This window comes from Homalodisca vitripennis, unplaced genomic scaffold, assembly GCF_021130785.1.
Source record: "Homalodisca vitripennis isolate AUS2020 unplaced genomic scaffold, UT_GWSS_2.1 ScUCBcl_7023;HRSCAF=14523, whole genome shotgun sequence".
Lineage (NCBI taxonomy): Eukaryota > Metazoa > Arthropoda > Insecta > Hemiptera > Cicadellidae > Homalodisca > Homalodisca vitripennis.
The window spans coordinates 4,084-30,775 of NW_025783129.1; the positions used below are offsets into that span (position 1 = coordinate 4,084).

General features: G+C 32.5%; 1 protein-coding gene across 1 annotated transcript; it reads left to right on the top strand.

Annotated features, from left to right (window-relative positions):
* The first annotated feature begins 308 nt into the window (after window positions 1-308).
* On the top strand, window positions 309-25,734 carry LOC124374024. The gene is made up of 4 exons (XM_046832327.1): window positions 309-381; window positions 1,473-1,770; window positions 1,973-2,141; window positions 25,399-25,734. The coding sequence occupies exons 1-4, from the start codon at window positions 309-311 to the stop codon at window positions 25,732-25,734; spliced, it is 876 nt and encodes a 291-aa protein (XP_046688283.1).
* Window positions 25,735-26,692: the final 958 nt, after the last annotated feature.

Below are 26,692 nucleotides of genomic sequence, written 5' to 3' on the forward strand. Positions count from 1 at the left end.
CAGCTGCAGGTGTTGTAAACCCGACAACCACTCGCCGCCGGACCAATGCGAACTGTTTCAATGCCGAGACGCGACTGAGCCACTCGCTCTCCCCACCACCCCCATTCCGACTCCGTACTTTATTGCGCATCTAGTGGGCTGTCCCCTGGAGTAAGCAGCTTCAGCTCGGATGTGTTCTGTGCATCATCGTCCTGCCCGAGAGACGCCATTTCGTCTCAGTGGCAGTCCTTTGTTTACTTTTACAAGTCAAGTGTCTATCACTGTGTTTTTTTATTGTGTGGTTTAAGTGGCAGTTACAGTAGGTGTAAATGAGTGCTAAACGCAAACGTGTCGTTGTGTCGCTAGAGACTAAACTAAATGCGATACGTCGTCTGGACAATGGTGAGTCAATAAGAAAAGTCGCTAAAGACTTGGGTGTTTGGTGAGGTTACCGTCGGAGATTGGAGGGAGGAAGAAGGGTGGGGGGCTTAGTTAGAAAAATTGGGTGCTCAGCAGGCTTAAATTCCCAATTTGGCAATTCAGAGAGAAAAACGTTTAAAAAGTGTGAGTATGAAAAAACTTCCGAGGCATATTCTTATGGTTTTCGGAAATTGAGAGCAAGGGGAAGTCCAATAAGTGGGCCTATTCTGCAGGCAAAAGCGCTAGATTTCCATAACTCATTTGGCGATGGCGATGAACCTTTTACCGCTAGTTTCCGGTAGGTTAATGCGATGGAAGAAACGTTATGGAGTGCGGCAACTTAATATATCTTGGGAAAAACTTTCCGGTAATGAAACTGATGTTGACAGTTTTATGAAGAAAAAAATAAGAAAAAAATGATTTTGAGTGAGGGGGGGTTTTTATCCCCTTACATCCGATCAAATATTCAACTGTGATGAGACAGGCCTTAACTTCAGAATGGTTTTGCCCTCAAAAATTTACTTTAGCCAGTCAGCAGGAAACATCAGCTCCTGGTTAATAAGAAATTCTAAAAGAATCGAGTTACAGATTTTAGGATGTGCCAATGCTGCAGGTAGTTTGAAAACTCAAACTCATTTGTAATAGGCAAGTATAAAAAAGCCAACGTTGCTTTTAAAAATGACTAATGTGGACACATTTCCCAGCACATACACAAACCAGAAAAACGCCTGTATGGACTCGACGGATTTTCAAACAATGGTTTTTTGAGGAATTATCGATCCAGTCGTTGAAGCTTTCTTGGAGAACAAAAAACTCCCTCGCAAAGCCCTTCTTATTCTTGACAACGCTTTCGTCCCATCCAGATGCTGATGAGCATAGTCAGCGATGGCATTAGAGCCTTATTTTTGGCCTCCAAACGTTACTTGCCCTCATCCAGCCTCTAGACCAGGGAGTTTCTAGAAACTTTTAAGCGAAAACTAACAAAAGGAGAGCTGCTTATGAAAATCTACTGGAGAAGCTAGAGGACAGGGCTGGGTGTCACTGATGCTCTCAAGTTAATCCACAATTGAAAGATGTTGTCTACTGGGTGTCAGAAGCTTGGGATAACGTTAGGGAGGACACTATAAGAAGGTCATGGCGCAAACTTTTCGGAATTGAAAAGGCAAGCCGCCAAGAGACAGCTGCTCCTGAAAACCAGCCAAGAGCATGTCCTCCTGAAAATGAAGAGCTTGTGAATCTTTGTAACCACCTTCCAGTGGCTGAGCCCATCAGTGCAGAGGACATCAGTGAATGGATCAATGGAGATGAGGATCAGGCCCTAACTGATGACGTGATTATCCAGATGCTCAACCAACCAGAAGATGATGACAAGTAAGTTTTTGATTTTTTATTTATGCAAAATTTTAACAATAAAAACATAATCCAACATCAATTTTTTAACACAACTACAGTATATTTGTTACACTTTAGTTAAATGTTGCCCATTCATCAATCCAAAACTAATTTCATACCAATTCCAACTGCTGCCTTTTGATTGCGTTACGGTTACGTAAAACAAAAGTTTTTTTTACAGCGATGAACCTGATGGGGCGACTGAGAAAATATCACATACAGAAGGTCTAAGAACGATCGAGGGAGCACTGGCATACATTGAACAACAAGAAACCGCAACAACAAACGATTTAGTTTGGCTGCGACGCTGGCGCAACAGGGCGGCTAGCCTAAGTTTCCTCAAATTTAAAGTAAAAAAAACAAAAAATTGATTTTTTTGGGGAAAAAAAGATTGCTTACTTTGTTTATTTTTTTTTAAAATGTACGAAAAATTAATTTTCTTTTTCCTTTGATTTAATTTGAAAACGGGAAATACTGTACTGTAACTAAATTTTTGTACATTGGGGGTCCCCCTATATAACGTATTCATTTGGGTCCCAAAAAAATTGAGTGTTATTTTAAAACAGTGTTTAGTTTGGAGTTTTTCCCCGTTTCCTTCCTTTTTAAATTGGTATAATAAAATTTTTGTACTAATAAACTAAAAACAGTTATTTAAAAACTTTTTTCATGTTTTAGTATATCTTGAGCTTTTTTTTACCCCCGGGGTAAGTTTTTTAGGTTACGTTCCGTTTTTAAACCCGAGGTTGCTTTTCCCCGAGGCCCCCCTCGGTCCCAATTACCTGGGTTAAAACCGGGGGTTTATGTATCGGGACTTCTTTAAACCCTTATTTAACAAAAAAAAAATAAATGAAGAAGGTCTTTTTGGATATCATCAGAAAGTAAAGAATTTTTTGTACCATTTGAATTGCTTTGTTTTTAAAAACCCGGGGTTTTTACGCATAACATTGAATAAACTCTACCCAAAAAAGTTCCTTAAATTTTGATTAAAAAGAAAATATGTAAAACCTTTTTTTATTAATTTGCATTTTTTTTCCTTTGAAAACTCAAAAAATTCTTTTAATCTTACAAAAATTAGCATGCCAAAAAAAGATTTATTGTAGCCCACGGGTTTAAAAGTAAACAAAATATTTATAAAGGGATTTCCCCCGGGGGAAAAATGATGGCAGTCTTTCTTGTTTTTACTCAATGTAAGGAAACTTTACGCCGGGTTATTGTCAAATTTTGAGAGAGATGTTTTGGGAAAGGTTGTGGGAGTCAGGGGGCCCGGGGCCCGGATCCCCAAAAGGGGGAGGATTGGAGGGAAAGAAAATTTTGGGAAAAATAAATCCTTTTCCTTCCCCAAAAATTTCCTGTAAAAAAAGATTTTCATTTGTTTGAAATAAAAATTTAAAATAAGTAAGGTGATTTAAATTTTTCTTAAAGATAAAAAAAAACAAAAGGTTACAAATGTCAACTTTAAACCGTGGAAGTTTTTGGGACACAGCCCCAGCTGTTCTTGCAAATGAGGAAAACAGCTTTTTTAGCATGTCCACCCACACAACGGGGACACTATCCAGGATTTCTTTTGGGACTTTTCAGGATCTTCGCAGGATTTGGGAAAATTTTTTGCTGAATCTTTTGGGCAAAAAGAGGAATTTTCAATTTTTTAGTTCAAGCAAAATATTTTAAACTGAAACAAAGGATTTAAAACACAGAACAGTTTGTTGGATTTTAACTTTTTGTTATGAAAAACCCTGTTCCCTTCAAAATCCCCCCTCAAAAAATTAAAAAAAAAATTTTTAAAAAAAAGGATCAAAAACCTGTTATTAGTAAAATTAAAAAGGCAACTTTTTTTAAAGTAAAAAATTTTACCTTTTGGGGCTTTTTTGGGGGAAAGTTTTTTTGAAAGGTCACTCCAAAAAACATGCTTCCAGATGCCCCACATTTTTCTGCACTAACAGCCCCCTTTTTCAAGTATCTCGTTTGGTTCCCAAAAGATCAAAATCCATGTGGATTGTTTGCGGAATGGAGCATTGTCCCTGAGAATAAGTTTAAAATTTTTTAAAAGTATTTTTTTTAAAAAAGTGTCAAGATGTTTTACACTTTTATTTTCAAAAATTAAAAAATTAAACTTTTGGAAAGTAACTAAGTTGGGGAAACGCCCACCTTTAGTGTTTATGGGTAAGGGCACAAGAACCACAAAGACCTAAAATTTGTTTAAAAAAATATTTGGGTTTTTAAATTTAAAAGAAAATTATTTTACGGGTTTTCATAAAAAAATTTGGGGCAGTTTTAGTTTAATTCGTTTGGGAAGATAGAGGGAAATTTTAAAATTTCCAAAATTGGTTTTCTCTAAAAAAAATCCCAACCCAAAAATTTGTTTATAAACTGTTCTAAACCCCTAGATAGTTTTGTATTTATGTTGCGGTTTAATTTAGTGTGTTACCCATGTTATCGGAAAAAAGATAAAGCAAAAGGGGGGTTTTTTTGTTGGTGAATTTAAATCCAATTTTATTTCACATGCATTCCGATGTTTAAATTTTGGGTGGAAGTGTTTAAAACCCTACAAAAAAAAACAAAAGCACGTTGGTTTAAACAATTTTGAAGAAATTGGATAGTTAAAAAAAACAGAAAAACAAAAAGGGGAGAACCCGGTTTACCCGACGGTATGGTTGAATTAAATTTTAATTTGGCAAATTAGAAGTCCTGGGGAAATTTCCCTTTTCCCCTTTTCAAAGATTTTAAAATTTGGTATTCCAAAAAAAGCAGTTCACAAAGTTTTTTATAAAAAACTCAATTTTCCCCCCCTTTTAAAAAACCCCGTTTCTGCAGGGAATTTAAAAAACCCAAAGATTGTGTAAATTTACAAAATTTTGGTTTTAAAAGTTAGACAGAAAAAGTTTAAAAAGAATCATTTTTATATGATATAAATTTTTTCAGATGAAGCCCACTTTTATATGAATGGGTGTGTTAAAAAAGACAATTTACGAATATGGGGGGCTCTAGAAAAACCCAACCCTTTAAATGTTTTGGAAAAAAACGTGAAATTTGGCCCCAAATTTAATGTTTGGTATGGGGGGATGAAAAAATTTTGTAATAGGGCCTTTCTGCTTTGTGAAAAAAAAAATTTAAAGAGTTGTGTGTCTTTTTAAAGTTAAACTTTTTTTTGTTTCCTTTTAGATGAACTCGGAAACATTATCAAAATTCATTTCCAATTTAAAATGGTGCTTCCTACAAATTAGGGATTGGTCCGGGAAAGCTTGAAATGGGAAAAATTCGGGATTGGGGGGATAGGGCGGCAAGGGAAACCCGTGCTGTAGCCCCCATGGAGTTCAGACCCGACACCTTTTGTGTTTTTTTTTGATAAATCAAAAAGCATTTGGGTTTTTTCACAAAATATTCTGACTGAACCACAAAATTAAAAGAAGCAATGACAACCATGACCCAAGAAATTTTAATGAATGTTTGGGGGAGAAATTAAGTATTGTTTGGAATTTGTTGAGGGACTAAAGGGCGCAAAATATTGAAATGTATTAATTTTGGTTTAAAAAAAATGTTTTAGATAAAAAAATTTGATGAAAAAACAACATTTTAAATGTAAATAATTAGGGTTTTCTTTAAAAAATGTTGAATCCCCACCATTTTTTATGATAACCCCCGTATTAATACTGTTTCGATAGTTATGTAGTCATGTATGTGTATAGAAAAATGTTTTTAAAATTTTTGGGGCAGAAGATTTGAAAAAAACCGGTTGGGAAAATAGGATTCCCAAACCCCCATGAGGGGGTTTTTTTCCCGTGGCCAATTTGTTCAGCTGTTGTATTCCTTCAGGGAAAATTCTCCCCGGGGTTTTTGAAAGGGCATGGGGTAATAAAGGGGAATTTAAAAGGGGGGGCCCCCTCTTTTGTCAAACCCGCCTCAATTGGCTTCTTGTTTTTTCCTTTCATCGCTGATATACAAAAAGTCCCGCAAACCCCCATATTATTGTTAAAAAAATGACCTATTTGTATTTAAAACACTGTAATTGCACGAAAAGATAAGCATTTTATCAACCCAAATTTAAAAATTTCCCCCCCCTTTTCATTGAGGAGGGGCTTCAAGGGTATTCTTGGGCAGAATCCCCCCCCTGTCTAACTCGAAGTTGTAGTTTGTGACCCCAAAGGATGCGGGTGCCAATGCCGAGGGTTTTATTGCCCTTTTTGGCCCTTTAGTTCCCAAAAATGGACACCCTTTCATTGAAGTAAAATTTTTTGGGGGTTCAAAGGTTTGGTGCTGGCCATTCCTTAAAAAATACAATATAATTGATTTAGTTTTTTTTTTTTTTTTTTGGGCTTACATCTTTTTATTTTTTCCATAAAAAGTTTGGAAATTAAAAAAAAAAGGGAGCAAGATAACTTTAAAAAAAATGGATTGAAGAATTAATTAAATAGAAGGGTCCTTTTCATCCCCTTTTTATCTTAAGGGTTTTTTTTGTTTAACAGATTTTTTAAAATAATAAAAGTACAAGACAATTTTTTTTTCCCTTATTTTTCCCCTCAAATTTTTCAAAACCCCTTCACATCCCAAACATGTCCCAAATTTAGGACAGAAAACAAATAAGTTTGTCCCCATGAAAGGTTTATTAATTTTTATAAAAATTTAACTTTTTTAATTTTTCATTACATTTTGGGATTAACCAAGATATAAAGGACGTCCCTAAATTTAAGGGGGTTTAAAATTGCAGAAATTAGATTACCAAAAACTTTTGTAAAATTTTTTAAAACAAAAATTGTACTTTAAAAATGCCCCAAAAAAATTATAAAAAAAAACAAATTTAAAATTTTTATTGTCAAAAGGAAAAAAAATGTATTTTTGAGCTCAATATTTACTTTTAAGAGGAAAGCAAAACTGGTTGTGGGGAATTTGGAGACCCCTTGCCTCTTTAAAAAGGAAAGGGAAATTTTTTTGGCCCCATTTTCAAAGATAATTGTAAATTATCTATTCCAGGGGCCCCTTCTCAGGGCAATCCCATGCTGTAATCCCAAAAATTTTTAAACCTGAAGAGAAATTAATTTTTTAAAACCATCCCCCTACTTGATCAAGATTTTTGACAAATTTCATAAATGGTTTTAATTATAAATGAAAATAGAAACGAAAAATAAGTATCTTGAAAAAGAAATTAAAAACCCCTATAAAAAATTTTGTTTTGGCATTTTAATTGGGAAAAAATTCACAGTGCCCTTTTAAAATTTTTCTTGGTCGAAGATTAAGTTTGGTTTTTTTCTTTGTTTTATAAAAACCATTTTTTAAAATACTCCTAAATAAGTTAAACGGGGAAGTACTGAATTTTTGGGGGGGAAAATAACTTACTTGCCAAGTGTTTTCTTGAGACCCTTTGGTAGTTTACGGCACCGGTTCTGGAACTCATGGTTCATTTTGACCCCTCTATGTTACCTCCCCCGGGGGATTCATAGTAGACGACTTGTCTTTTTCATCATTGTAAACTTGTAGAGTTTCTGCAGAAAGTTGAGCCCTTGCGTTTGGCAATTTGGATAGCATTTTTGGGGGGACCAAACACTCCTCCCCCCGAAAGGGCTGAAATTGGCCCCCACCACAAACGGTTCTATAAACTTTTCAATTTAAATTTTATTGATCACAAAAATTTTTTTAAGGTGTTCAAAAAAGTTTGATTGAAAATTTTTGGAAAAATAAATTATTTTTTTTTACATACGGATTTAAAAACGTGAGAAGAACTTTAACAGACATTGTGGTGGCCGTTTTCCCGTATTATTGTAATTAAAAACTTTTTGTCAATCCCATCCTTCTAGAGAAAATTTCAAATAACAATTTTAGTTGAAAAGTTAAAAAAAGTTTCGGGCAACCAAAGTATGTGCAAAATGACGTTTCCCCAAAAAGTGGTTTTTGATTTAAATGATTATAATAATTTTTTTTCTATTTTATAAGCAAACCACTTTAATGATATTAATTAATGAAAGCTATCTTTATATTGGATACAAATTTTTTAATTTTAAGTTTTCCAGAAACGTTTTTAAATTTAATAGTCAACAAAATTTAAAGAATTTGTTATATTTTTTGGTCATTAAATTATTTTAATAAAAAATATATATTAAATTTTAAAAAAAATATATTATATTATTGAGGTTTGGTAGAGAGGGAAAAAACCCCAACCCCTCTTGAATAAAGGCATTTTTTTATTTCATTTTTCCCTTTCCTGCTGATTTTATCACCCCTGGATGGAGACAAACAATTCCTCTTCTGTTTTTTTTTTTTATCAATCTCAAAATTTGATTTTCCCCTTTTTTTTTTAAAATGGGTTAAAAAAATGAATAAGTCTTTTACTTATATAGGGTTTTAAATGAAATTCCAAAAAAGAGATTAATAACTCTGCCAAAAAGAAATTTTTCAAAAAAGTAATTTTATCAAGAACTTCCCCTCAAAGCCTTTTGGGGTAGTTTAGCAGTTAATCTTTGGGGAAAACAGATATACTATTTTAGACGGTTACCAAATTTTAAAAAGACTTCTCTGAACTTCCAACAAAATTAAAAGGGGCAGAAAGGAATCTAACAATGAAAGTTTTTAATCGTCCCCTTTGTAACCTTTTGTTAATTGGCCATTTTAACCAATCAAGTATGAAGACCCACTTTTGTAGAAACTCTATTTATTAAGGGACCACAGGGCCTTTTAAATTGTAACTGCCTTTTTTGTCCTTCTTTTGAAGCTCTTGATAAAAGGGGCCAACCTTTCAAATTGGAAAATAGGTTCCTCTTGACCAAAAAAGAACCCTATTGATTTTTGGATAAAAAAGGGCAATGGGTAGCCCATCCAATGTGGGATAGAAAATTTTAATATTGTGTTTAAGATATTGTCAAATTGTTTTTTTTGATCTTCACAAAATTTTATTCAATATTGAAAAAACCTGGAAAAGTATGAGTGTTGAAGCCCACGGGGTGAGCCTGGCTCAGGGTCCCTGGGCCGTACTCTGCAAACTCATGTTAATTTCCTGAAAAGGGCCGGGGTTTCCCCGCAAGTCCCCTTTAAAAATGGGTTTTCATTTTTACAAAACACTTCACACCATGGCTTGACCTAAAACCCCGGCCATGAGTACGCAAGTTACCACCCGTATTTACCAAAAAAATTAAGAAATAATTCATTTTCATTTACGGGAAAGGAATTAACAAATTTTTAAAAAATTTTAATAATTCGAAATTTTAAAAAAATTTAAACACAAAAAATTTTAATAAAAACATGTTTTTAGAAGGTAATTTTAAAAAATCACAAATTAAAAAAATACTTAAAAATTTACTTTTGTTTTTTTAAAAAAATATGGGTTTAATTAGAGTCAAAATTTACTATTTTAATGGAATGCTAATTTTTTCCCCTTAAGACCAGGAATAAAAAAATTTTAATTTTGTCCCTAAAAAATATTAAATTTAAACACGTTAATTCCTTTTTTTTGATGAAAAGGTTAGGAAGTCTCAATTTAATATTCAAAATTTAGACCATCCCGTAAAAATTTTTAAATTTTAAAAAATATTTAAATGGATCTAAAAATGGTTTTAATAAATTTAAACTAAATACTTCAAAAGTTAATTAAAATTTTTTGAGAGTTCATTTGTTCATTTTATATGCACCGAGGGACTAAAAGTTTTAAAATATTAAAAATTCGTTGAAGCAATTTTTTTAAATTTTCATTGTTAAAAAAAAAAAATTTTGTTTTGGTATAAAACCCAAAAATCAAATTGATTTGGTTTTATCGATATATATGGCGATTTGAAAAAAATTCAGTCTACCACTTTTTTTCAAAAAATTTTTTTGGTATTAAAACCCCCAACAAAAAAAGAAAACTATTAAAAATTTTTTACAGAAAAAATATTTTTCATTTGAGTTGTATAAAAAAGGACAAAATATTTGTTTATAAATGAACTGAAATAAGGTTGAAAAAAAAAAGAGAAAAAATAGATCAAAGATCATTAAAAGAAAATTGACAAATAAATACCATTTAAATCCTCTTGTAAGGCCTCATAGCAGTGATAAAAATTTAAGCCTCCCAAACTTTCAACGGTTAAAAGAAAGTAACTAAATTAAAAATTAAACCGTAAAAGTTTGTTTCCAGAAATTAGAAATTTTCAAAAATTTTGTAAGTTTGTAATATCCATTTTTCGCCAGCGCTTTTAGAATACCCTTTCGATACAATTTTTTAAAAAATAGTTTTTTTTCAATTCTCAAGGAGGGTTTCTTAAAGTTTTGTTTGTTTATTAATTTTTGTGAGGATAAAATTTTTAAAATTTTTTAATTAATTTTTATTTTGAATATTGAGATTTAAAACAAATTTTGAAATTAAGAAGTATAATTTAAAATGAAATTATATTTTTATTAATCAATATTAATTAAAAATTTTTTTTATTGTTAACAAATTAAGTTTTAAATTGTTATAATTTTTTAAATTTTAAAAAATAGTTTTTTTTTTTTTTAATTTTATATGAAAAAATTTAGAAAAAAGCCCTTTTAACATTTTTAATTTGACTTTACATGTTTTACGTGAAAAAAATTTTATTTTTTTTTTGTTTTTCCCTGTTTAATTAAGTATGGGCTTAAGGTCGTGCACAATAGGGAATGTTACAAATCAGTGGAAATGATCGGGTTAAAAAAATTAAGTTTTAATTTAAATTTTAAAAATCAAATTTATTAACATTTTATTTTTAGTGTTTAATTTATAAACGATTTGTGATTTATAAGATTTTTTGTAAAAATGGCAAAGGGTTTCCAAATGTTTTCCTTTTAGAAATAGACAATAAAAAACTTCTTTATTAGATATTTCAAAAACAGTAATAGAGTCAGAAATTAAATAAACTTGTTTTGGAAAAAAAATTTTTGGTCCGAAGATCACTTGAGAGGTTTGGTGATTTTTTAGTTGGGCCCCCAGTTGGTTCAAGAATTCCAATGGAGAAAAGGGGTCAAAAAAGGTTGGAGTGCTTTTTTTAAAAACTTACCTGAAACTTCTTAAGGGGTTTTGGTAGAGGTTCCTAGCTTTCGCCCCAAATTTGGTTGGTTTTTCCCCGAAAAAATCTTGGGGGGGGGGGGAAGATGTTTTTGCATTGTTTAGTTTGTATGGGTAAAAACAATTAAAAACAGACACTGAAGCAAAAAATTTGAAAAAATACACAAAGTTGTTAACATAAAAAAAAATTGTAAATTTTAATAAATTAACTAAGAAAGTTGATGGTGGTTTTTATATTTTTTGTAAAAGGAAGGGGAAATTTTTTTTAAAAAACCGATTGTTGAAATCCAAAATTACATTAAATGTTAGAAAAACTAAAAAAATGTACCCAAAAAAGGGGAAATAAGATTTTCTATTTATGACCAAAAATAAAAAAGGGAAAAATAATGTTTACACGGATGGGGGAAAAGGGTTCTTTTTCATTGCAAAAAAGCAATAAATATCCGTTAAAAAGGAAAAAATTTTAATTGTCATCTTGCATATGGTAACTTTCCTTGCTTTAAAATATTACTGTATTAAGGTCTGTTACTTTGGTTGGGAAAAAATATTAAAATTGTGTCTGTTCTTTTGTATTAGATTAAGAGCTACGGGAAAATTAGATAAAAATATAAAAGATCTAACACAAATGAGGAAAAAAATCTGTTTACCCGCCGGGACATGACCTGTTCATATTTCCTCCATTTTCATTACCATAGCCCTTTCCTACCTTTAAAGTATAGAAACCCCCCCAAAATTTGCAATATTGTTAAACAAACGATTGCTTAGCACGGGTTTTCGAAGGGATATAGGAAAAACCCCACAAGTCATGCGAGGGATTTTGGAAAAAAGGTAAATCGGCAAGCATACAAGGAACCACCGGAGTGCATTGGTGGCGACCAAATAGAAGGGACGGGCCGCGGACGTTGAACAAGCCCAAACGCCCCCAGGGGCGCTTGGGGGTGATAAAACCTCGCTGTCACAACAAACACTGAAAAAAACATTTAAAATTTATCAGTAAAATTTAAAAAACAATTTTTAAAATGCGTTGCTTTTGAATTATATTTAAAATTGTATATTTTTAAGTTTTACAAACAACATCGTTAAAAACAAACAAATCCCCCGTCAGTTAGTAAAGGTAAATATTGCTTATTTCCTCCATACAACAATCTTTTCAGTGTTTTAAATGATTATAAACACACACAAAATTTTTTAATAACATTTTGCTTTTTTGGGCCCTGCATGACGTTGCTTGTTAAAAAAATTTAAAAAAATAAAAAATATAATAAATTTTTTAAAATTATCAAAATTATTTTTTAAATTTGAAATAATAAAAATTTCCCCACAAAATAATTTTGGGCCCTCAAATTTTAAAATAAAATACTTTAAAAAGCATGATTATTAAAAATTTTTCCCCTTTGCCTTGATTTATTTATTCGCTCTCGGGGCGGCAATATTACCCAAAAACCTCGGAATCTTCTTTTTTAAAATTTTTCTCCCTCATCTAGTTCAAATTGTTGAAATTTAAATTTTTATTTGCTCTACAAACTTGTGGGGAAAAATTTCCTTTTAAAATCGCTTGCTAAGGTTTGCGGCTGAACCCTTGTTGCCAGTTTCTTTATACTTTGTCCAACATATGAAAAATTCTCAATGTGGTTTTTTTAAATGTCTTATTATTACTGCTACCTCCCCCTTCACTTGACCCATCCCATTTCATGGGATTGTAGGCTTGATAAGGGGGACCTGAAACGTAGTCCCATTTATTGGCTAATATGATTCATAAGTTTTTTTTTTGGGTTTTTAAATTTGGGAAAACCTCATTATAAGTTCGGTTTTTTTTCTTTTTTACATGTTTTATTTTTTTGGACACCCCAATTTTTTAATTTTTCCTTTTTCCCTAATTTGGGAATTTTCTCGGGAGTATGGTGGATGGAAATTTTTCCATAACTGATCCCCTTTTTTCCCAAAAAGTCTTTTTTTAAACCTTTTTTAAAGATTCACGTTCTTTCACGATATCCGAACGGGGTTGCTTAACGAAAAACCACTTAAATTCTTGCAAAAACCCCCTTTTTTGCCAAAAAAATACAAAATTAATCTTCCCCTTTGGGGGGAACCTTTAGTCCACCGACTCAGTGTTTTGCTATGTATTTTGATAGGTTTTCATTAACCAGTTTATCAAGGTAATATTTGGGCCTAAATACCGATTCTCAACTTTTGCATGTTCCAAAAATTTTAAAAGCCCTCAATATCTTTTGTTCCAAAAAACTTTTATCTTGGTTTTCTTATCCTAAACCAACTCCTTAAAAATATTTGTTTAATTAAACCCTTTAATCAAAATTTTTTTTGAGACCTCGTGATTTTTTTGATGGGGGAAATTCCCCCTTTTCGTTTACAAAAAGGCAGTTCTCTAAAACATCTTTTTCAAAATCAAAATTGTTTTTTTGGGGTTTTTGCTTCTTTTTTTTCCCGGCTTTTTAAAATTAATTTTGATGATGAAAGGGCCTTTTTTTTGGGCAGCTTATTCTTTATTTTTTTGTTAATTAATTTTTCTTTCCCTTAAACCCCAGGTCAGACACATTTTTAAATTTGCTTAAAGTTTAGAGTTTCTGGAAATTTTAACGCTTTTTTTTTAAGAAATTTAAAGTTGTAAATAATATTTCCCACTAGTGGGGTTTTTTCATACCCCTCTTATTTCCGGATGGCTGTGCCTTGAACAAACACATCCACTCCATTTTGTCCAAATAAGGAAACAATAAAAGTTTTACAATTTAAGAAAACACTAACAGAAAATAAGGGGACCTTATAATAGTCCAATAAACAACTTAAAAAAATAAAAAAGTTCATAAAAAAGAAAAAAAACAGACAAAAAAATATACCCATGGAAATTTAAGAAAATGCAGTTTTTTTTCAACCGCATGATTAAGGACAATGGCAGACTGACGGTCAGAGACCGGAAAGGGGGGAAGGGGGTTTTTTGGGAAACATAGATCTCCCTCTGGGATTTCCACCACTGTGGCTGGTGCGCTTTTTTTTACAGGGATTTCACCCTTCCCCACATTTTCATCGTTGACATCATTTTATTTTAGTTTCAAATTTCTTGGAGTTAAGAAAACCGTTACTTTAGAATTTTAAAAGAAAGGCATTCATATTTAAAAATCAGTGCAAAATATTTTTCAATAGGCCAAATTTTAAATATTAAACCCCCCACGGTGAAAACAATTTTTACATAACATTTTTTAAGATTTTAAATACCCAGGTGGAAAAAGCTTTCAAATGGTTATAAATTTATGAAAACCCGAATGCGAACAAAACCGTTGCAGCAAAATTTCCACCGTTATGTAGAATAATTTAATTTATTGAAAAGAACATATTTTGATGTTTTGAAAATTTCTTCCCAAAATTGAAAATCCTTTTAACAAACATGTTTAAATCAAAATGAATGCCTTTTTATATCAGGATAATGGTTATCTAACTGTTAAAATACGGAAAAATTAAATTTTTTTGCGGTTTTTTTATGTTTTTTTTTAATTTTTTTTGGCAAAAAATTTTAAATCCACGACCGTATATGGTAATAAATACAATAATTATTTCAATCCTTTAATAAAATGGAAAAAGCACAGAGATGTATTTTTTTTTTTAAATGCCGTAAAAAATTTTTTGTAAACGTATTAATTAATTCAAGAACTCTAAATTTCTTTCAAGCGTAAGGTTAATATTTTAAAACCCGGGATCGGGGCTTGGGTTACAGGGGGAACAATTTTCCAAAAGCGCTCAGTTCCGTTGGCCCCCCCCAAGGTCCCGGCAAAATGGGCCCTCCTCCGCACCTTTTGGGGTTTTTTGTTGGTTCCATGTACGAAAAAAAAACTGGGGGTTTGCGCCTCAAGTGAATGCAAAAAAAAAAATTGAAAAAGAGGCCAGTAAGGAAGGAATACATAAGATAACACAGCTGGTTTAATTAATTAACCGGTTCTAACCCAGTTTTCCCGCTCACGTGGGGGAAAAGAAAACAGGGTTTTTTTTTTTGGTTGGGGATTTTCGGTCCGACTTTACGGCAGAACTCTAGCCCTGTTGTTAAAAAGTTTTTTCCTTGAAAAAAATAATAAGTATGTAAATTTAATAACAAAAATTAAAACATTATTCAGAACCAGAGTTTTCCAACTCCTAAATTTTAAGTTACAGGTAAAAAATGACCCTATGGGGTAACCTGAGTTCCTTAAAACCCCCTGTCCCAATCTTTTGGTATCAAAACCAGCCCATCGCCCAATCCCGGATTTGGCGGTCTAGCTTTCGCTATTTCATCTTTTAGCGTACACATATCCATTTTCCGATGTACTTTTTTTTGAGCAATGCCAATTGGGTATGGCACCTTCACCTCCTAAACCCCAACTTCAGCTTTTTAACAGAAAAACTTAAACGGGGAAACACTTTTTTTAATAAAATTTTGTGTTAAATTTAAAAAAAAGTACTGGAAACACAATCTTTTAAACTTACATGTCACCTCTATATAAAAAAAATATTCTTGGGTTGGGAAAATTTAAAACAAGAAACAACAAATAACCCCGGGTTTAATAGTGAGCAACAGAGAAACCCTTTTACATGTTTTCCTCACGTTAAGTTGAGGAAAAAGTGAAATTTTTTATAATTAAGGGAAAACCGGGAAACCAAAACCCCCTGAGATAAAGTAATTTGTGAACCAAGGTTTGAAAAATTACCATGAGATACGGATGAGTAGCCTGTGTACGAATGTTTTGGGTTAAAAGGAACCAACCATGTTCCGTGGTGAGGTTTGGCAAATTATTATGGGCAAATACTGAGACATTGAAAAACCTGGGAAAATCAAGTTATGTGCAACCGAACACCCCAGGGGTGAATGTAAGTAAACTTATGTCAGAGAGGGGGTTTAATTGACCATGACAGGAATAGGTAGGAAAAACCATGACCACAATTGTTAAAATTAAAATGTTTAGAACAGGATTTAGAAAACCCCCTGATACCCGTTAAAACCAAAACATTGTACATAAAAGTGTTTTAACCAAAAAATTTAAAGTATTGGGGGGGGAAAAAAAAACCCTTTTCTTGTGTGAATGTAGGAAGTTGTTCCCAATTGGGAGAAGTTCCAAAAACTTGCATATCCCTCCCCAAACCCCTCACCCCACCCCCATGTTACCAGGGGCCTCAGACTCGGCGGGTTTCCCCTGGGAATCCCTTTTGACGTTTCTTTCCCACAGGAAAATTTGGGCAACCACCCATCATGGAAAAACTGCCAGACCCCAATTTTCCTTTCTTGGGGTTTAAGGGTTTTCAAGGAAATGACAATTCAATATTTTTTTAAAAAATACATTTTTTTTAAATTTTTATTTTATTAAAAAGTATTCATATAAAAAAATAATGTCATTAAGTAGTTAAAAATTTGAAGTCAAAAGTTTTCATAGTTAAATGGTTTTTTTGGACTGTACAATCTCCCATCATTCCATACACTCTTTAAATTTTTTTTATTCCAAAGTTTCTTTCCAAATTTTTTAAAACGATTTTAAAAAAATTTAAAAGATTGTAAGCCCTTTGGAAAGGACATGATTTCAAAAAAAATAGAGATGAGCTCCCCAAAGGGGGCAAGTGGTACACAGGGGGAAAATTTTTAAATTTTTGGGGGTCTTCCAAAAAAAAAACCCCCAAAAAAAATTTATTTGAAAGCAGGGCGCAGATGGAAAATTTCCCCTATAGTTTCCCCCCTTTCATACACGATGTGTAAAAATTTTTGGGTTTTTTAAACAAACACTTAAAATGATATTATTGTTTTTTGGGATTTTTTTTTTTTTACATACAACTTTTTTTAACAAATGAAATTTTTTTATCGCTAACCCTTTTTTTTTACTCATTTTAAATTTTTTTACCTTAAAAAATTTTGTCCCAAAGGGGTTTTTTCACCCCCAAAAAAAAAGGGGAAATTTTTTAGCTCTAAAAATAAAAAATTTTTTCATTTTTTTAACATATATTGGGAAAAAAAAAGTCCGGGGAAACCAGCATTGCCAACCCCACCCTAACATTTTTTTAAAAACCTGCTTCTAGTGTTATAAAAATTTAAATTTTAAATTTTTTTTAAAAAAGAGAGAAAATTTTTCCCTTTTTTAAATTTAAACGGGGGGACGAACGGTTCCCCCGGGGCCCGCAAACAGAAAAAAAAAATCAGTATAATACGTTGTTATAAGAAAAACATTTCTCGATTACATTTTAAAAAATTTTAAAAATTTTTAAACAGTTTTTTTATTTACCCAAAAAAAAATATTGTTTGAAAAAATGATAATATAAAAAATTTTTCTCGTATTGAACAAAAATCTTAGGAAATAATCTATTTATATTTTCCCCCTACTCAAAAACTCTGTATTTTGGTAACCCCAAGTCCAAAAATTATTAAAAGGGTTTTTTTTGGGGGTTTAAAAAATGTTTTAGCCCCCCACAATATTTGCTAATTTAGGGAAAATTTCAAAAAACTGTTATCCCCCCAATTTTTAAATATTTTATTTTATTTTTTAAATTTTTTTACAAATAAGTTTTTTCTTTTAAAAAATTATAAAAAAAGAAAGTGTCTTTGTTAGTTTGCTTTGCTTTCATCATCCCCTTTCAAAAAATTAAACCCATTTGCTGAATTTTTTAAAGGGGTCCCCGGGGGTGAATTTAGGCCTATTCTTATTTTGAAAAAGCCCCCCGGGGGGGGTCCCAAATCTTAAAACACTTTTTAAAAAACCCCCAAAAATTTTCTTAAAGTTGTGAAATTTAATTTAAAGAGCCCTTTTTTTTTTTCCTAAAAATGTTCTGATTAAACATTGACATACACAAGGTATATTTTTAATTTTAAATTTAATTTTTTTTTTAAAATTTTTGATTGAAACAAACAAAAATAAAAACACTTTTATTTCAACCCTTGGGAAACCCAACAGTGGCGGGTTTCCCCTTTGGAGATACAAATTTCCTAGGGGGGGCCCCGGTTTTAAAGGGGGCGGAAAGGGGCCCAAACCCCCAAAAAAAAAAAAATTTTTTTCCCCCACATAAAATTTTTTTATTTAATAAAAACGAGGGTTTTTTAATTTTTACAGTAGACAAGACTCCCCATTTTTTGCGAGCGGGTTTAAACCCCCATGCTATCCGAACGAAAATAAAAAAAAACCCGGTTTAAAAAATTTTTCTAACAAGAATTGTAGTAATTTTAAAACGCGATTTTGCCCCTTGTTTTATCTTTCCCCGCCCCCCCCATGGGCCCCTCCCTTTCCCCCCCCCTCGCAGTTTTTGGGCTTTAGCTGTGCGCGAAAAATTTGGGGTTGGTGATAGGGGAGGGGGTGGGGGGGGTAGCATTATGCCTGCGTCCCGAAAACATTTCCTGGGCCCTGGATAAACCCCCCCTTTTGGAAAGTTTTTGACCCCAAAAAACAATCACACTCACACAAAAAACTGTTTTTTTGGGCAATGCGGTTTTTGGTGGGGAAATTAAAAAACAAGAGAAAACCCAAAAAAAAGCAATACTAGGACTTTTCCTTTTTTTTTTTTTTTTAGGTGTTTTTTTAAAAGCTTTTGAAAAAAATGTAATTTTCAATTAAAAAAGCAAAAACGAAGTCCCCGGAGTTTTAAAATCTTTTTAAAAAGATTGGGTTTCGCCTTCATTCAGCGGCTTCCGTAAACGCCCAAACCCCCCCAAGATAGAGTTTATTTGTTTAAAGGGTATATTTGGGCCCTACAGCAAGCAAATTTTTTCAAAATGGGAAAAATTGCCCGGGCCCCCCGGCCCGCGACCCCTCGGGAAGGGGGGGGAAACGCGAAAAAGGGAAAAGACAGTAAGATGCTCCCGTAGTCCCCCTTTACACTATGTAGGATGCCTAATCGAAAAAATTTGTTTTAAGAAAAAGTTTTTTTTCGAAAAATTTTGTTAAAAAAAAATTTTTTTGTTTGGAAAACTGAGTGAATAATATGAAACCCAATCCCCGGTACTGCGCCCTTCGCGCGGTTAGGGCGGAAATAAAATCTCCTTTTTCCCTTTTTCCCCTTTGCCCAAATTTCCCCCAATTTGGGGGGCCCCCAAAAAAATTTTTCCCCCACCAAAATGTTTCTTGGTATCAAAATATTCAGTTTTTTTTTTATTTTGGGCCCCATACGTGACTAATTTTTAAATTTTTTTGTTGAGATTAAATTTTTTTTAAATTTTTTGTTTTTTTTTTTCCGTATTTGCTGTGAATTTGTGTTAAATGTTTCCCCCCAAAAAAAACAGGAAAAAAATTTGAAGCGTGGGGGAAAATTTTTATTTTAAAAAAAGGGAAAAAAAAAGTGTTTTTTGGAGGTGTGTAAAAAAACTTTGAAGTATCAAAATAATAAGCAAAAAGGTCCCCTTTAAAAATTTTTAAAAAACCCCCCCAAAAATTTAAAATTTTTAAGAATCAAATATTTGTTGTGAAAATGGGAAATTCCTCCAACCACTTCCCCCTCAGCCAACAAATCTACAACCCTTCAGCTTTTGTAATCTTTGGGGTCATCTGAGCCCTTAAAAAAACGCCCCGGCACTTAAACTGACACAGGGTACCCAAAAAAAGTCATTATCTCACGAGAAAAATCTATTGATCGAACACTCGTTAAAATGATTGGGGTAGACCTGCAACCCTTTGTCAAAGTGGGAATAGAGGTTTTTAAAGAGTACTCTAACAAAATTCAAACCCTTGTACACACTTCCTTCAAGAAACATTAACAAAAACAATCATTCCAAGTATTTTCAATGACTTTCTTCAACAATTAATCAATGCTTTTTTTTTGGAAACTGAGAGTGTTGTATAACAACGGACATTTGGGCCTCGATTTAAATGAGTCGTATTTTTCAGTGACTGTCATTTTTATTTTTTAAAGACGAACAAAAAAATTCGTTCTTTAAACAAGGGGAAAATTCCGGCACCACACTGCCGTAAACTTATCAATGCATTTAAACAAAGTATTTTTATCATGGAAATTTCTGATAAAATAACGCAATTTTACAGATAAGGGGCCAACATAAAAAAGTGCGTCAATAGCACTTAAAAAAGACACACGACCTTGTTTGCACACACCTTGAACTCTGTGTTACTGAACAATTGAAGACAAACCACCATTTAAAAAATATAAGAAGGCTAAAAACTAGTTACTTATTTTAAAAATAGCAATTTGGCCCGCAGACAAGTTAAAGGAGACGCAAACGAAAAGAAACTTCCACTTTTAAAAAATAAAACAAGATGTTCTACAAAAAGGAATTTCCCCTCAAAAATGTTAAATAGATTGTTTAGAAAAAAGAACACCCTTTTTGTGTTTCTTTTTTCACATTACCAAAGCTCCGGGAAAAACCCCGATGCCTCAATGGCAGGGTTTTAAATGATTGTGTCAAAATCCCCACCTATGGGGAACAATTACTGAAGAACATCGGGTGAAACTTTCCCTACGATTTCTATGGTTATTCCCCCTAAACAAAGCGTACTATGCACAAACTTTGTCGCCAGGAACGATTTGCCATTTATTTAAAAAACAACTTCAAGAAGTTATTCATAGGAGGTTTTTCTGCATGGGAACAAAATAAAATAGCATCAAAAGCCCCGTTTTTCGATCCAGTTTTTAAACTTCTTTTGGATTGAAAGAAAATGCGATAGGGCAAGAAACAAAACATGGAAGAGTTGGAATTTAATATTAAAAAAAAATCAGACCTGTTCCTTCGTCAGAGGAAATTACGAAAAGTTCAGGAGACGAAGAAACGTTTCAGAGCAGGGTACGCAACAAAAACAAAAATTTCAAGGGAAAAAAATCTATGGAAAGGGTCGATTCGAGATAGAAGAAAAGAAAAAAATCAAGTTCCTTCCATCGCAATATGCCTAAAAGTGCGGGATTACTTAAACTTTTCCCCAACCAAAACGTTGGGAAAATCCTCTACCCTTTTGCCGTAAATACAAAATTACGCCCGAAATAACAACTCCAAAAAAAAAATTTGTGTTTGCCCCCACTCTGTTTCCCTCAGAAAACGTTCTCAATTGGGGACAATAGTAAAGACGGAAAACCGTTAAAGCCAAAAAACATTAACAACATATTATTTTTACATTCAAACTTGGGGTGAACTTTCCCTTTGTGTGTTTTCCCCATTAATTTAAAATTTTTGTGCTGGTTTTTTAACCTAAACTTTAGTTTTCTTTTTTGCTTTCCCAAGATATTAACAGAAAAATTTTTGTGTTTTTATTACTTTTAATCAAAACAATGTTTTAATCTTTTAGTTAAAATATTTTAAAATTTACTGAATTTATCCTTTATTATTAAATTTTCCCTTTTAAAATGTAAAATAAAATTGTGTGTAATAATCCTGAAGTTGTTCTACATTTGTTTACCCCCCCTTAAAATTATTACTTAACAGTAAAAAAAGTAAAAAATAAAACATACGGTCAAATAAACAATTTCCCAAAATTTTTACTAACGAAAAAAAACATGAAATTAAATTTACTAATAATTTCAATATTTTATGAATTTGGGAATTATTACTTAAGGGAATGCTATATAAGGTTAATTTTTTAAAAAACAAATTTAATACTAATTTTCTAATCAAAACAACAAAATTAATACAAAGTTTTAATTTTTAAAGATAATATTTTTCTTTCGATCAATCATAAGTGTTATTTATTCGTTCACTCACATTTACAAACAGCTGAATGAATAAAAAAGGTCCCCATACTTCCCCCAAAGAAAGAAAATAATTTAGCGAATAAAAAAATAAACGCAAACGGGCCCCAACCCGTAACATTTATTCAAAAAATTATTTACCCAAATTATTCGAAAAATTTTAAAAAAAACGATTAATTTATTTCAAAAAACTACAAAAAACGAATAACTTTTTTTTTCGAATAATCCCACAAGCTAGAGTGATCGGCACACCCCAGCAGGGTTGAAAGTTGTGTTTTACTGTTCTGTTTTCGAGTATAGTTTTTTGATAATGTTTTAAACGGCTGTTAAAATTTAAACTATAAAGTACATAAAATTTCTATATACTACTATTTTTTTTTTAGTTAGTAAAATTTTAGTCATTCGTATTTCCCGTGAGTATGCCTAGAATGAGTGAAAGGGAATTAATGAAAATAATTCAAGTAACAAAGTACCTAACTGACGTCCATCATCCACAAAGATGTCTCAAATTTGCTTCAGCAAGTATGCTTCAACGTAAGTTAAAAAAAGGCAAAAGAATGCGCCCCTAAATTATTAGATAAAACCCCTAAAATAAACCATTTTTCATAACCTCCAAAACAACTTAATTTGACAGCAAAGGACTGGAGAAGGATCAGGGGGCAATGCATTACAAACGGTCTACACGAGTTTAGCTCAGAAAAAAGCCCTGAAAGTATTTTTTTTTAAATAAGAACAAGACGCCCTTCACGATGGATAAATACAAACATCATTATACACACCTTTCCGGGTTCAAAACCCAAATACAGTCTACCATGTCTTAATGTACCAAGAAAATGTTAACTTTGATTTAACTGATCCAAATTGTTGGGGCCATTGACCAACGAAATGAAAGACCTTTAATTTAAAAATTACCAAAGCACCTATCAAAAATTACAGATTGTGCTTTTTAAAATCTAAGCGTGGGGGGTTTTTAGATAAAACTGTTATCCAACAGAGCATGCGTTTAAAGCGCATGAAAAAAGGACAATTACAAAGAGGAATGGCTGATTATTCACAATCTGCCCGGTTGTTTTTTTATTTGGGCCCTTTACCCTATTTCACAATGAATCAATAATTGTGACATGCTTTTACAAATAGATTTAATGATTGGAAGAATGTAAGCCGCCTTTCACAACATGAAAAAAATTCAGCTCATAGAAAAACACCCTTTTTTTTGTTAAGAGAAGGGGAAAAGTTTTTTGGTAAAATTGAATTCTGCATTACATCAACAGTACATAAAGAAGTTGACTCTGGGGTAAAGTTTTTTTCCGCGTTATTCACGAATAAAATTCCTTGGGCTCGGGGATTGGCCCTTTTGATGTTCTAAGAATGAAGTGTTTGGTTTTTTAAAAAAGTGGGAACTTCATGGGAATACTAGAGGTTGTAGCGAGTATACGATTTTTTTAAAAACACATCTTCAAAAGCATGGCAATCATGGAACAGGAAAAGTGAGTTACTTGCAAAAAAAATGCAAGAAATTTGGCTGAAAAATGCATAAAAAAATTTTTTCAACCATCGTCGGGAGTTTAAAATTTAATAAAACATTCTTCATTTGATTCTACACCCATAAAACTCATCACGATCAGTTAACATTATTGTTTTTACATTTTAGATGAGGGTGTCCAAAAAAAGATTTTTTAACTTTATCAGAATAACGATCACACGGTGCCGGAATGGAAAGAAGTTGTTTTGAAAAAGTTGGGTTCCCCAAAAATACCTTTAGATGATATAGAGGGCCCGTCCTACGACAATGCCCGAAATGCCGTCAACTCAGGGCTTCAATCACAATCAAAGGCCACAATCAACTTTGGGAATTCATTCCATGTTCCGCCATTCATTGAATTTTTTAGGAACACATGCAGCAGCTCTTTCCTTTAAGCAACCAAATTATTTATTTTATACAAAACTGTATGTTTTCTTTAGTGCATCAAATTCAAATGGGTACCATTTAAAACCTATAAAGGACAGCGATATAAACAAAAGCTTTACCTAAGAGACTTTTTACTACAAGGGGTTAGCCAAGTGGAATGCTTCAAGAGCTTTTTTTGTTAACTACGGGAGTTTCTGCAGCACTTGAAAAAATACGAAAACCCCAAGAAAAAACCCAAAAGTAGGTTGCAGCGAGGGCTATGCAACTCTTTGGCAAAATTGAAATAGTAAAACACTGGCATTTGGAAGATATCCTTTTAACGTTTTTCAACGCTACATAAAACCTGTAAACACAAGTGCGACTTGGGAATAGTTTTTAAACGTTTAAAAACACTTAGAGATTACGACAAACCCCTTTGAGAAATATGATTACTAGAACAAAAGGGGATGAATTAATAAAAAGTGGGAGCTAAAAACGAGGGAAACACGAAAAAGGAAAGGAAGAAAATAAATGTCAGATAAGACGAATTAAAAGGCACTGATAATGAACCATAGGGGTTTGATGGAAGCAAAAATGATTTTATATAAAATTTAATTGTTTTTTGACAATATAACCCAGGGAATTAGACAACAGGTCAAACATTTTTTTGATCAAAATGAGGGTTTTTGGTGTTTTTTTATAACATGGGACAAACTAAATGAGAAGAAATTCATCAAAAACGTGTGGGTTTTGGGGGATAAATATTCCCGATCTCACATCTGAACTTGGGGAAGAAATGATCCATTTTTTAAAGCGTTTGGGGAAAAGCTGAAGGGATAGAAGAAAACGCAAAAAAATCATTTACCTGCTTACTATTTAAAATTTATCAGGGAAACAACTGACAACACTCTTCCCAAAAATTGATACTGCACTAAAAAAACTTATTAGCATGAGTCTTCAAAAGCATCGGGAGAACGGGCATTCAGCATTCTCAAAAGTGGAAGAATACCTACGCAACCAACCACGACACCAACTGTCCACCCCCAGTTGGGTTTTCTGCAAATGCGAACGTTAAATGAACTGAATTTTGATGATAGTGACGAGTTTTTCGCATTAAAACTAAAAAGTTGATTTGTAAGGAAAAATTTAAAACATAAAACTATTTATTAATCAATTATAATGTACAATATGATTTTAATATTATAAAATGACAAACCACTAAATTATTTTAATTGTAATCCCCCCAAACCCTTTTTTTTTTGTGTATTTCTGTTTTTTTAGGTAGGGGGGGGGCCGCAAGTTAACATGTGCCGCTAAGGTCAAATCTGCCACTGGCAACATGGCCAGTTAATTAAAAGTGGGTTTTATTTTAATCTCAATTTTGAAGTGTACATTAAAAGAATTGAGTTTGGTTTTCCCTTAGACATTGTGGGGTGGCATATTAAAGTAACGAAGGAAAAAAAAAAAGGGGCTAATATTTGATAATTCAACAAACTATTTTGCTCTGTGACTTCGATTTGAGGAAAAAGAAATAGAATTTTAAAAACATCACATTCCCAAATTGGGTTTTAGTTATTTTTTTGGGTTATTAAAAATGTCTTAAAAAACATATTCAATCATTTACTTTAAAAAGTCTACCTTAGGGCTGATTTTTTTTTCAAACATTAATGATTAATCAAAGAAAAATAAAATTTTAGAAAAAAGTAGTTCTTCTTCAGCATTGATGGTCTGTGGGGACTTTTTTTTAAATACTTTTGTGAATTTTGTTTTCATATTGCTTCCTCTTGACTTCATTCTCAAAATTGAAATATATTTCTCCCACTTTTCAATTTTTTAAGAGTATTTTCTAAAACAAATTTGTATGATAAAACATTAAAAATAATGCCAATATTTGCTATATTCTGACATTAATTAAAAGAAAACACCATTTGTAAAATTGATAACTATAATAAGTAAAAGCCTGAACAAATTTTAACGCTTGTGCTTTTACACAACATTTAGAGCCCCCGTTAAAGTAATGTACTAAACCGGTTTTTATCTCCTGTGTGCAAGAGACAGAAGGAAACGTCTTGACCCAAACCCCCTTTTCTCCATAACGTGGCTATAGAATTTTTGGTGCGAATGGGAAAGGGAGGCCGCTGTTCGAAAGGCCACCGGTAGAGTCGTCTGCGCCGCGTTCGAGAGTCCTCATTGGGACCAAAACGGCTTGGGGGCCTGGGGAGGCAGATACAAGATCAGCCAGGGCTCGATTTCCCCATGCGGTTCAAAACCCCCGGCCGCCGAGCTTAACGCCCCAAAACCCACTCTGTATCAGTCGGCCAACACACCACACAAGAACCCAAAGGGCAAAACCCCACACACAACGGACAACACAGACACCCAGATGCCATACAAGTGTCATGCTACAATGCTACACACCCGTTGTACATTTACTTTCAACTGACATATCCCCAAAGTACTTTAGGTGAATTTACTTCAGTTTTTCATACTTTTAAAATGATTCCCCCCTTTAAAAATATTACTAAAAACGTCCGAAAATGATAGCAAACAAAAAAAAAAATTCATGACAGGAAAGTTGAAAAATGTTCTCTACACCTGTTGTCTTTCCCGGGGAACAGATAAAATAATAAACAATACAGAACAAAAATAATAAAGGGGGTATTTCTTGCTCATCCCCAAATTCAGTTCCAAAAAAATTAAAATTTTAGGTTAAACTTTGATTATCCATTTTAATATATCCATGAGCCACTAACAAACAATGAAAACCTCCAACAATATTTCACAACCAAGCCTTTTAAATTTTAATTTTTGAATTATAAGCTAACAATACTAGGTCTTGTCGCTTGTTGTAAAATTTTCCTTTAATCTTCTGACACCTACATTGTTAACTAATATTTTTCAATGGTGATTCAAAAGACACATTCTGTTGGAGCTCACGAATTTTTAAACCTATTGAAAGTAAAGAAAAAGTGGAAAAGGAGATTTCTCGTGATAACCATCCATCACGACTGGAAATTCTTGAGATTTCTATGTAAATACTCATAAGAGTAACCACAGATTTCTTCTTGGTCTGGTTACAGAAAATAAGACCTGAAGATTGGAATTTCTCCAACAAGCTTACTAAAAGGTATGCTAAATATATCTTGACATTCAGTTTTAATGATGGTGTTTCAAACCCGTTCGTTTTGTACCTGGGCATTATATTGGGCCAATGCCTGATAGTTTAGCTAGTGGTTTGGTGTTGGAGAACACCATTTATTAACAAGAAATATTAATTTTTTTTAAATATTTTATTTTTGAAACCTTTTTTACAATTTTACCTAAAATAACTTGAAAAAAAGGTTTTTTCATTGAAATACACCTTTTCAAAAAACCTTTTTAGTTCTAAATATAATCAAAGT

Coding starts and splice junctions, on each gene's coding strand:
- LOC124374024 (XM_046832327.1), top strand. CDS start 309: ATGAGTGCTAAACGCAAACGTGTCGTTGTGTCGCTAGAGACTAAACTA. Junction 1,771..1,972: donor CAACCAGAAGATGATGACAA/GTAAGTTTTTGA, acceptor TTTTTTTTACAG/CGATGAACCTGATGGGGCGA. Junction 2,142..25,398: donor TAAGTTTCCTCAAATTTAAA/GTAAAAAAAACA, acceptor ACGTGGCTATAG/AATTTTTGGTGCGAATGGGA.